The 12,483-nt window shown below is 38.0% G+C and overlaps 1 protein-coding gene across 1 annotated transcript in view; it reads right to left on the minus strand.

Annotated features, from left to right (window-relative positions):
- The window catches only part of cfap74 (cilia and flagella associated protein 74), a 58,258-nt gene that overhangs the window by 45,419 nt on the left and 356 nt on the right, over positions 1-12,483 (minus strand). Inside the window, exons 2-12 of the mRNA XM_063888765.1 lie at positions 12,209-12,293; positions 11,938-12,019; positions 11,325-11,477; positions 9,347-9,445; positions 9,145-9,249; positions 7,552-7,725; positions 7,117-7,227; positions 5,724-5,826; positions 3,979-4,136; positions 2,913-3,126; positions 2,264-2,410 (exon numbers count right to left, since the gene is read on the minus strand). Of these exons, the coding sequence (XP_063744835.1) occupies positions 2,264-2,410; positions 2,913-3,126; positions 3,979-4,136; positions 5,724-5,826; positions 7,117-7,227; positions 7,552-7,725; positions 9,145-9,249; positions 9,347-9,445; positions 11,325-11,477; positions 11,938-12,019; positions 12,209-12,281 (1,419 nt within the window). The 5' untranslated portion in view covers positions 12,282-12,293. The remainder of the gene's footprint in view (positions 1-2,263; positions 2,411-2,912; positions 3,127-3,978; positions 4,137-5,723; positions 5,827-7,116; positions 7,228-7,551; positions 7,726-9,144; positions 9,250-9,346; positions 9,446-11,324; positions 11,478-11,937; positions 12,020-12,208; positions 12,294-12,483) is intronic.

Genomic DNA, 12,483 nt, shown 5'->3' on the forward strand with positions numbered 1-12,483 from the left:
CTTCCTCTCGGCTTAGTCTGCTGTAACATAGACATGTAGCTTTATCTTCGTCAATTTGAGCTTAACGTTGCTATGATATCAGTCTGCTCCATCTTGAGGTAAACAGGTGATACTAGCTTAATATGGATTGGTACAGTCATACATGTTGTAGATAGGAAACAGGAATCTGCATTACAGGAATATTAGGGATATGTTTAATTCTGGAAAAGTGATTGGCAGAACGCTCTGGATAGTGTTTTATGGTTTTGGAATTTATCAAAAATCCAATTAAAAAAACGAATCAATGGGGCTGAAAAAAAATTGTAGTTGTGTATTTTAACAAACTTCTAGGAGAAATACTTGCATTTATTTTTTTGGTAGGAATTTGATTTTCAACAGTAAAAAAAATATCCATCTTAACTCATATTGTAACTACAGTTAATTGAATATTTGAAGAAATGGCATACAACATATATCAATTTCTTTAACGTCCTGTCATCATAGTTTCTGATATGAAAACAATACCTTTTTACACCCTTATTTTTTTGTAATGTTTTTTTACACCATTTAGGTTGCCTTAAGGGTAATGTTGACCAAAATGAAAACAGCAATACAAAAACCATGCCGATATTCTTAGATTTTAAGTTATGATTTCAATCAGAAAATGTTTTTTAATCTGTATTTAGAGAGTTTTTGTAAGCAAGGTTCTAGCAACACATTTTAAACAAGAAAAAAAGTTAAATACTGGAATAACATGAGTCTTCTAACAATAAAAATACTTAAAAAGAAACAAACAAGTTAAATGATGTTTTAAAAAGCCATTTTTCACATACAGTAGCAAGGCTTATTCTGAGGATGTAATGTAAAGAACTTTGCACAAGTGACATGACATTACATCATCATTCTCCCCCTCATAGATCATCTTATTAACTGTGTTACGTTGATTTGCTGGTCTTCCGCACTGGCCATTAATGTGTAGAAAAGGAGCCTTCAAGAGGGAATGAGTCTGATCTGCATTTGAGGAGGACAGATCGCTTCCACTTCACTTGTCTCTGGCTCAGAGCTGGGAGCTGTAGCCCTGTGTTCTCCAAGGCCTCAAACGCACCGGCGCAATGAGAAGTGATGCCTGTCGCCCCACATTCAAGTGTGTATTTATGTGTTTGTTGTGGGGGGGGGGAGTCAGGATGGGAGAGAACTCACCTCGCTGGCAGCAAACTTCTGCTACCAAAAGATACCAAGGAGAAACCTCAGGAATCAGATTTGGTGCTGTCAATGCATTGCAGCACTCACATTCATTTTATATCAATTACTATATAACTTTGCAATTCAAAAATATTTTTAGAAAATTAAGCTAAAGTCAACTAACATATGCTGGAAAAGTAAAAACAAAAAAATCAATACCAGCTTTGGATTTCCAAAAAAGCTGTGCTAGTTGCCTCCAGGTGCTAAATGTACTGTATGCTAATGTGTTAGCATTAATGAGGACACAGAACTATAAGATTCAGAGATCAATTGATCACGGTAAAATAATCGCCAATTATTTCGATAATGAGTTAATTGTTTGTAATATTTCAGCCTGTGAAGTATTGAGATGTCTGATTTTATCTTTAAAAAAAAAAACATTTACAAGTGAACATCCATGGGTTATGGACTGACAAAAAGATGTTTAAAACATCACTTTGGATTTTGAGAAACCAGGAGGGACTTTTTTTTACTATTTGCTTTTTATAGATTAAATGATATAGCTAGAAAATAATATGCAGTTTAACCCATAATAAAAGTAATTGTAGTTGCAGCCGTACAGAGATCAGCTTTGCTGGAAGGCTGCAGAGCTTCCACTTCTGGATTTCACCCCTTAATGTCCCACGTAGGGGCTAGTTCTGCAGAAACAAGAACAATCCATCGCTGGTTTCTTATCAGCAAACACTGACCGCTGTCTCTGTTGGAACACACTAACAAGCCAGAGGTACAGTTGGGTACTGGGAATTGAACTTGACCCTTATTAAATCAGTGAACAAGAAGTCAGTGGAATCCTCTTTTCTGTTAACTTCTAACATGCTACACAACTATTTCAAATCATGGAAGTATTGGCTTTAAATAGAATTATTCATGATACATGCGCCAGTGTGCAGGTAGTGAATTCAGCTGTGGAAATAAATGCAATAAGCACATCCACAGAAAAAAAGATGTGACTGCTTTGAATGGGAGATGATTTATGAGTGTTTAAATATAGCTGCTTGCAGGGATTTGCTTTTGTTCAGCAGTGGTTGCTTTTTTAGCGTACCTTGTAGTTCTGGTCCCAAAGGCCAGAGAACTCCGGCTCAGCCAGGCTGTCAGAAAGGATCGGGTGGTCCTCCTCCTGGTTGGTGGGTTCCTCTTGGTCGTCAACGTCAGAAGAGGCTGATGACGAGCTGCTGAAGTCTCTAAACTGCTGCAAAAAACACACATCGGGTCATGATTGATGAAAATGCACTTGGTCAAAGTGGTGCAGTGATGACGTTTTTTTTCTAGGGCGATCCGGAGTTAGCATCGCAAGAGGTCCCTCGACAAAAAGCAATGAGATTTTGTAGAACCTGCAGAAAATTAGATCACACATTTATGGTGCCTCCTTGTTTTGTTTAGCAGGACGATATCCACCACTCATGATATATGGAATTGCCAAGGGGTAAAATAGCTAACATGAGGCTAAAAATGCAGAAGATGAAGACCACGGCAAAATCAGCATCGCTAAGCTAAAGGCGGCTAACACTTAGCAGTCTCATTTAGTTAGCAAACACCATTTTTGTGACACAAAGAAGCTTCAGATATAAACAAATTTGGTGTTTACAATGTCATGGCAATATATGTGATTTTAAAGATGAGGGAACCGGAAGTGTCAAAATGCTCATTTCCTTTTTACGACTCATTGCTGCATCACACTATGAGCCACTCACGATGGTATCTCTCTCCTCTGTGGCCGTTGGGGGGTTACGGTCCAGGTTGTACAGCAGCTTCTCTTTGGCCCTCCCCAGAGCCGGAAACTTGTCAGTGGTTGAGGGTTTAGGCATCGGTGGCTGGGATCTCTTCCTGCTCTTCTCCGGCTGACCCTCCTGGAGGATCTTCGCCACAATCTCCACTCTCCTTGACTTCTCCCTCTTATCAAATTCCCTGAGAAAGAAGGCAAATCAACAGTGGTACGATTTTAAATTCACTCAAGTGAGCTATTTTCTCGGTATTTCCAATTAATCCTACTTTTGAGTTCTATTACAAAACATTTAGGAGGCAAACATTGTACTCCATTACATTTATTTATTCCTCATAGTAACTATTTCCAAAGAATATAATAAGACATAACGAAAATGATCATGAAGATGAATTTGACAATAAACAAAAGATAAATCGTGAATCCACAGCTTAGCGTTAATTTAAACTTTCACATTTAAATATTTAGGAATGATCTTGGATACCAATTCAATTTTTTAAAGCCATTTCAAAAACTAAAAAAATAAATTACATCTGTTTCTGCAGATACAATTAGCCAATAGTTCCATCTGGCATAAGTCTCTGCTCTTTTGAGATTAATGTATTTGTATGCATCCTCCTTGTTTGATTAAGACAAAAAATAAATAAAATAAAAGGAATAAAATACATAAATAATAATAACAACAATAATACTACTCCTAATAAAAAAACTACTAATAATAAATTACATACTAAAATCTGCTCCACATTGACAAATCACAACATTTAAATGATAGTGATAAATAATAATATTGTATAACACTGTAAAAAGCCATACTGCGTAATGAGATGAGATGCTATGCTTGTAATATAGTATTTTAAGACCATCTACTTCTAATTAAGTAAAGCCTCTCTTTCTCCACCTCTGCAAATCAACAACACTGCATGATACTGAAACGCGGCCATGAGCGAGAGAAAACACCCACACGCTGCTGCACGGCGTGGGAGTGGAGGACATGCGTGTGGGAGAGGAACGGGAGAGGAGAGGAGAGGACATACTCTTGTTTTCGTTTTATCTCCTCTAGCTGTTTCTGCTGGTACATATGCTGGATACTGTTGATTCCCTGGGCATGCAGGGACTCTCTCAGCTGTTTCTGTCGCTGCTCTTCCTTCTGAGCCTTTGCTCTGGCTCTGCTTTGACTGACCCGTAAGCTCTCCTAAAGAAAAAACATTAGATTAAGGAAGCTTTAGTGGACCACGTCATATTTGAAGGGGCTGATGATTTGAACTAGGAAAGATGCTCCAAAATGATGAAATGTTCCTGTTGAAATGGGAAATAAAACATGATGATGACAGCATTGCACGATTGTGATGATGAGCATATAAGTGCTCGAGACACGAAGTCCAGAGCAGCATTACTGCATTTACAATGAGGGGGGGGGTAGTAATGAGAATAAAATGAAAATGTGGCTTCTGTTTCATCTCTCCCTCAGAATGTACAAGGATAATGTGGTCAGGATGGATGGAATATATAAGTCCTAATCTCTTAAAATATTTGACGCTTCTTAATGTAGTTGACCAAAAGTCACAGCCTTGTTTAAGACTCGCATAATCACAGGCATTAATTGCAACTTCAAGTCATAATATTTTTGCACACATATTGGTATTTTCTGCTCATAAATAAATGTCACTGTAGCAGCAGGAATGAAAGATCCAAGTTGTCGTGGTTACTCTACTTCTTTAAAGGGGAACACTCACACTGTGAGCAGAGCTACTGTACTGCATAAGGGCTGAATAATTATTCAAAATTAAATCTAAATGCAAAAGTTTCTCTCCCACACACTCCCCCACTGGACTCCTTTGTTTACTTCTATAACATAGTGACATCACTATGTAACACTCATGCTTCTATTTGCTAGTGCTGAGACACATTGTACGAGAGGTGCTGCAGCACAGGCAGTATGAGAAAAATAAAGAGCTTTTTGAACATGAAAGCATGGAGACATGTCACAGTAGAGACACAAAATACCAATATGAACCGGTCCATTTGCATAATAGGGCCCTTTTAATACAGGCCAAATATGTGTAAATATTATTCTGATATTGTTGTGGTGCATAGATGCTCCTTGGCTACAAATTATATTCAACTGACTCAATAAAATATAATTGCTTGGTACTCATCCTCCTCCAAAAGATCATACGATTAACATTTTACTTTTTGTTGTGGTGCTACACTGCATGTGGTTTCAGGAAAACTGGACATATACATCTGTGTGGCATAATTTATTGCATTATCCAAACAAAATCTTCATTTAAGATGCAGTTTTGCCTTTATTTTCTACAAGGAATGCAGACATACTTTAGATTTTCCTCTAAGACATCCATTACAGATATATTAAAATGCTAATAATTTAAATGAGCACTATATTCAGTTAATAAGTGCACACAAATTAAGTAATTCAAGTGCACTCACGACTAATTGATGCTCACAAAGTTGTTTAAAAAAACCCAATGGCACCTGTCGAACTGTATAAAATGTGTTAGCTTAATGCCTCACCATACATTAAAACGCACATATACACTAATAACTTATTTATCGCTCTTTAATGCTTTATTTGTGAATAATGCATTACTATTTACGGTTTCTCTTTACTTATGCTCATTGGAATGATCTTCTATAGCACTATTAATATGGAAGATAAAGGACATTTTAATAATACATAGCGCTGCAGCTTGTGTTCTTTACGACTCCTAAAACAACAAACATAATGCTACAGGATTTATGAGAGGGTGCTGGGGCTCACTTGTGTGGCTGCTATGTTGGATTTCAGTGATTTGACAGCCTGCATCCGCTTTTCCAGTAGCTCCTTGTTCTGCTGCTCCTTCTCAGCTTCTTGCTGTTGCATCCTGAATGAAACAGAGACAATAACAGAGCATGTTGAAGATCAAAAATAGTATAGTAGAGAGACAAGGAAAGCAGCTAATACTTATTGAGATTGAACCTTCCAGGAGCTGAGCCACATCAAGGTTAATCATCATGGAATGAGGAATGCTTTATTCTCTATCACCATAACCCTCTGAGTATTATGTGACAGGACCATACACTTTAGTTCACTGGTGGTACATGCCGATTGGTCCCTGTGTCCCCTGTGCTGTGGAGGACACCCTGCCTTGTTCCTGTGTCTAAGATCTGTGGCTACAAGGACTTTTATTGCATATATAAACAAATATTATTGATTTTACTTTAATAGTATGCAACTTAACAAAAAACCTAATTTCCCCCTGGGATTAATAAAGTAATTTGATTGATTGATTGATTGATTGATTGATTGAATATAAAACCAAACAAACAACATCTATTTACATGTACAGATACAAATCTTACTATGATAAATCAGAATTTATAATTCAAACAACTACAATGGTGCTCTATTGTAAAAAAAGAAGGAATAAAATACCGTGCACCGGGCATTTGCTACTTATAATTGGGATCAGTTTGTTGCTTGATATGTTCTTTAAAGAGGTATTTTTGACAATTTAAATAAGTAAGTAGTAATAATGACCGCCTCGTTGCGCCTCGTTGCACAAACAAACTAGCGGCTTGACTCCCAATATGAATTGAAATGTGCTTCCACTAACAAAATAAAACTCTGTTACACTGTGCACCGCACCAAAACCTTCATTTCATATGAAGGCAGCTCTGATTGATGATTTCTCACTAACTAAATCAATGATATATATTTATTTTTAATCTTTAACCATATTATTGAAATGTTTAATATTGTTAGGAAATGTGCTTTATACATAAAGCTGCCGTAACTTGCCCTCATTAAATATACGATAGTCTATCTTGCATCGGCAACAAGGACACTTTAGTTTTAGGGGACCGGTCAAAATCATATAAGCCAACTGTCACATAGACTGGTATAAACCAGAAACCAACCTACTTTTAATACAGTATTTTTGGAGGGAAATTTCTCCACTAACTTGAAACACTTTTCCCTCCTCAGATCTTTCAGCTAAAACTTTTCCCTGTCAATTTGAGTCCTTTGAAGCATCCTATCAGGCCTGCTGCTTGTAATATATTTTGCCAGTATGAGTGAATGATCAATAGGATGTGTCAACTCTCCAATGAGTCCTCTGAGATATGCTCTTGTTCCACCCTGAGCTCAGTTTATTGACTTAAAGGCTGATTACCTTTTAATGGTCTCTTTCAAGTACTTGGCAGCTACCTTGCGGCTGGCCCGGCCCTCTTTGATTTTCCTCTGACATTCAGCCTCCTCTTTCTTCAGCATGGAGGCCTGTTTACTATCAGAACACAATCACAGAGACATGCATAAGATATCAGTCTCAATATGGATGTTCAAGGTCGATATAGCTGATTCCCCATAGAGGCTTCTCATAAAAAGATTCAATAAAGAATGTCGTGGTGCAATTTCACAACTTTCATAAGGGAGTGATACTTTGAAGTGCCCAAATTATTCATTTTTAATCATCTCCCATAGGTATATAAATGTCATTTCGCTGTGGGACATCTTCTACTCACTTGATTGTATACTGAGATGAATTTTTTGTTTGCACGACACACGGAAATGCTAGAGCCTGAATGCAAAATATGTTTGTTTTCCCTACTCCCTGAGATGCTGCATCCTTAGCTGCTGGTTCTGGCTGGCTTTCCTCTCGTGCTGTAGCCGTGTCGCCGCCTTCTGCTTCTTCAGGTCCTGGAAGGCCCGCTCCTCCTCCTGCACCTCCTGCCGGAGAGAGGAGAACTTGCCAAGCTCCACCTCCACCACGCTCAGCTCCAGTCTAAGGAGAAAAGATGTAGAGAAAAAAAAGGAGAGGAAGAAACTTATAAATGCTGACTGATGATGAAAGTTTCCTAACTCTATCTCTCCTGTATACAGTCCCTTTTTGTGGCTGAAATAACTACGTGTATGCAGAGTTTTGAAGCACAATGCCAATTTGATTTGGTTGTTTAAATTGAATGATGAATAAAAATAGATCAAACAACTGAATTAATTAGTTAAGGGAAGGATCATTTAAAAATCCTACAAAGCAGCATTCAGACAATTAGAGGATTTCATTTTCAGAGCAGTTCCTTTATACGGCGTTATAGGTTTCACAAAAACTGCCAAGGAAAGTTAAACACGACAATGGAAAAGCAAACTGCACAGAAAGTCAAGTAACCAGGGATTTCTAATTAAAAAGAGGATAAGTTGGGAATAAACACGAGGGGTGTTTTGTTTCAGCTAGCATTGAGATGCTAAAGCACAACCCCCGTAGTCTGGTTTGAGACGTAAGTAAGAGTTTAAAGGTTTCACAGATGGGTAAATATTGTGTAGAGGTTTATGTTACTAATATTGTAAAACCAATGATTCTTTTGTCAGTTTTTAAAAAATTATTATGTTATAACACTGTTTTTAAAAAAAAGTATTATTTGATTTTTTTGTCATCAAAAAACAGGTTACAGATGAGGTTCTCATCTAACAAATTGTAGGCTATTATTTGAATTATCAATACCTTTGCATATGAACCAAAAGGGAAGAACTTAACTTGATGCTTCTTTTAATATCTATATGTGTGAAGTCTTAAATGCACTCTGTCCCCAGAGTCAGACATAAACAAGGAGAAGCAGCGTTCAGTTATTATGCTCCAAATATCTGGAGCAAACTACCAGAACCCTGCAGGTCCGCTGCAACTCTTACTACTTTTAAATCCAGGCTGAAAACATTTCTTTTTGGCGCTGCTTTTAATTGAACTGTTCTTATCTAACATTGCACTGTGACTTTTATTCTGCATTAAAACTTTTATTCATGTATATTATACCTGTTGTGTTTATATTATTACCTTTGCTTTTAAATGACTGTTTGTAAATGCCATTTTATGATGTGTTTCTGCTGCACTATTTCTAAATGCTCTTAATGTCTTTCATTTTTGTAAAGCACTTTGAATTGCCTTGTGTTGAAAGGTGCTATATAAATAAACTTGCCCTGCCTTGCAGCTACTTCAATTGATGTGAGTTGCATTGCTTTGTGAGTATTCTGTGTTGAGATGGTGCATGTGTTTATAATACATGTTTTCTTTGACTATAGAAGAGTCAATTTACAGTTTTTGCTTTCTTAGTTAATTACAAGGCCCGTTAAATTATATGAAGGGGGCAGGGATTATCATTGATGCCTATTAAACCAAGACCATACTGTCAAACCACTTCCTTCTCGGACTCACTCTTGTTGCTTGAGCTCCGTGTTGATGTGGCCCTCCAGCTCCTCCTCACTCTGCAGCTTTTGACACAAAAGCCTATGCTGGGCTCGGGTATGAAACACTGCAACGCTGCAGAACGAAATACACAGAATAAAAGGAGGTTCTGCAAAATGAAAAAGTAGAGACGAGTAGCTGATTGCTCAACTCAGCTGATTGCTCAACTCACCTGTTATCTGCGGCTTTCTGTTCCTCAATCTTTATATCCAAGTTTTCCCTCTGCTCCAACAAACTTTCAATGTTCTGACGGCAGAGTTTAAGCTTCTCTCTGTAAAAAAGACAGGAAGAAACAAAGACAAGTGCAAGTGTTGACATAGAGCAACATTCCAAAGCAAATCAGAAAGAACATTTCAAAGCTGTGTTCAGAGCATCACACTGAAGGATTTTTAAAATGTTCTTAAAATTCTTTTTTTCAGTGTACAGACAACTAAAAAACAGTCCCAATCATAACCCAATCACAGTCAGAGACTCATAACAAGATCAGCCAAATCATTTACAGACACAGTGGCCTGTTTCCTTGAAACCTTGAAACCTTGCTTCAAAGTCATTTAGAGTGTCTGTTTAAAGAAACCAGCTCTCTGAGTTTCAGCTCATCTTGCAGCTGGTTCCAAGCCACAGGTAAAGCATGACTAAACACCCTCTTCTCCAGTTCAGTACGGACTTTTGGAACAGCAAGAAGAAACAAATCCTCGGAGCAGAGTCGATAAGATCTTTTGCAATTCATTTAGATCCTCCGGCACCAATAATAGCCTTATATATAAGGATGAGCCAGTGTTTCAGTCTACACGTGGTCAGGGAAGACCATCCAACATGAGCATATAGGTTGCATGGGTGCGTCAAGGTTGTGTGGTTTGTAATGAATCTCAATGCACCGCAGTAGACGGTATCCAGCGAGGGAAGGCACTGAGACAATGATTTCATATACACCACATCCCCATAGTCTAGCACAGACAGAAAGATTGCAGACACTAGACTGTTTTTGGCCTAGTCTTATTTTCAGCCATTGCCATTGGAAGGTAATCTAATGAAGATTTTGAAAAGCTCAGAGTGGACACACACACTTCAACAGCTTTGAAATAGCCAATGTTCTTTGTGCAGTTTAATGGCTTGCAACCGAACAATCTTTGTATCAGGAAAAAAAGAATCACTGCACATGGTACAGTACAAGCTGCAGATTGGTTAAAAGCCAGGTGTGCTTAGGTTCCATTAAACTCATGTTTGATCAGAGTGCAGCTCCACTCTGACCTCTGATGTTTTGTGCCAAAGGAAAATGACAGCCATTTCAGCTGGAGAATGTACACACAGTTCATCGGGTGCTTAATGGCTCGCGGTGCAGACAAATAAAAAGAGGGGAAAATAAGCGGGAAGAGAGAGGACATTATGGGAAATGTTCTCTCTGCGGCTGAAATGATTTCGTGAGAATAGCTGAATCAATTGGTTCAGAAATAATTGTCCCTGTGTGAAGAGGGCGAGAGGGGAAAGACCCGGGAAAGTGGTAAAACACGGGGGGGGGAAACTGAAAGGATTGTTGGAAATTGTTATCCTTAGCAATGCAAGGACCACTATATAGTGTATATGTATGTTTTTGTGAAGCTAAATGGTCTGCAAAGGCTAAAATCCCAGTCTCCTTTTTTACAATTGTAACATAGTGACATCACTATGTAACACTTGTGCTTCTATTGGCTAGCACTCCAAAACATTGTACATGATAAGCCGGGCAGGACATGTCTAAGTGGTTGACCAATCACAACAGAGCAGGTCAACTAACCAATCAGGGTAGACTGGGCTCTGGTTTCAGACAGAGGGTGAAAAGAGGTGCTGCAGCACAGGACGTATGAGAAAAATGAAGTCCTTTTAAAATATTAAAGCATTTAAATGTGTCACAGGATAGGCACAAAATATAAATCTGTACCTGAAAATTAGCATAAAAGGGCCCCTTTAAGTATAACATTTTGTTGTGTGTTTAATGGCCAAGGTTTAGGCAAAGGTTGGTTTTCAGTGTTCGACAGAAGATGTATGGACTTATAGTATTTTGAAATACATTGCGATCGCTTTTTTTTTCAAGAGTCTTAAAAAGCACATGGCTCTCTTATCTAGGCTACATTGCTACTTTTACTATAAAGGTCAGTTGATTGCCAGGCTCAGACCTGGCATTCTGCACGTCGTGCTCCTTCTGTCGGTGGAAGCAGTCCAGCTGGTCCAGGTTTCGTCTCAGCTTGAACATCCTTGCTGTCTCGGCATAACTCCTCTTCTCACCGCTGACGGCCGCAACCGCAAGGTCACCATCACCATCGTCCTCTCTTCAGGCAGATGGAAAATTACATTAAGGAAAGGTGGCGTGTTTAATGGAATATATGACTATGCATTATGTACACACATGTGTTGATAGATACCACTGTTGGCTTGATTTGTTTGTATTGAGGTTTTAAAAGTGGAACACTTTGAATGAAATAGACAAATTACCACCTTCAAATTCAGATATAGCAACATTTTTTTTACATTTATTCAATTGATTTTGTTAAAAAAGAGCTGTTGTGAACAACATTTCATAATAAAGTATTGGTGTTTATGTATGTGCCACTATTGTAAAACAAATACTTGCCAATGAACCCAATTCTGATGAATATATTCTCTTTAAATGTCATATTAAGAATCACCTTTAGTCATAGTGACTTTATATTTGAAGTACAAAGAATGAGATTTATGATTAACAAAATGCACATGTGTATTAACTGTCAAAATATGATATCATACACTCACTCGGACAACTCTTCTAACCACTCGAAATCCGGAGGAAGGGCTGGCTCTTCATCTTTAAAGGTCTCCTGGCCTGGACCATCTTCTGAAAATGAAAATATACTATGCTAAATTAGGATATCCCAGTCTCCTAAAAACAACGGAAGTAAACAAAAATACATTGCTTTTATAAGAATGTGCGTATGAGGAAAAGTCATCTTTTAGTGGCTGAACGTACCGTAGAGACTACAATCTGCATTTTGCAAACAATGGAGCAACAGGAGCTGTCACTCACCGTCATTGTCTTCATCAGTGCTGTCTGACACTCCATCCTCAAATGGACTTTCCCTGTCTTCCTCAACGTCCATTTCACCTGTGTTCTGAATGATACAGCATAATGTCAGACACATCTTAACATATCCTGGAAAATTGATTGAAGGTTATATAAGACCTCTTGCATTTGCCAGTAATTCTATGTGGCATTGCTAACTGACTTATTTGAAGACACAGCGTTAATTCATCACTTTAATGTTAAGCTAGCGTTAGCTCATACCGTCCCAATTTAAAACG

The sequence above is a fragment of the Eleginops maclovinus genome, chromosome 1 (assembly GCF_036324505.1).
Source record: "Eleginops maclovinus isolate JMC-PN-2008 ecotype Puerto Natales chromosome 1, JC_Emac_rtc_rv5, whole genome shotgun sequence".
In the NCBI taxonomy this organism is placed as follows: Eukaryota; Metazoa; Chordata; class Actinopteri; order Perciformes; family Eleginopidae; genus Eleginops; species Eleginops maclovinus.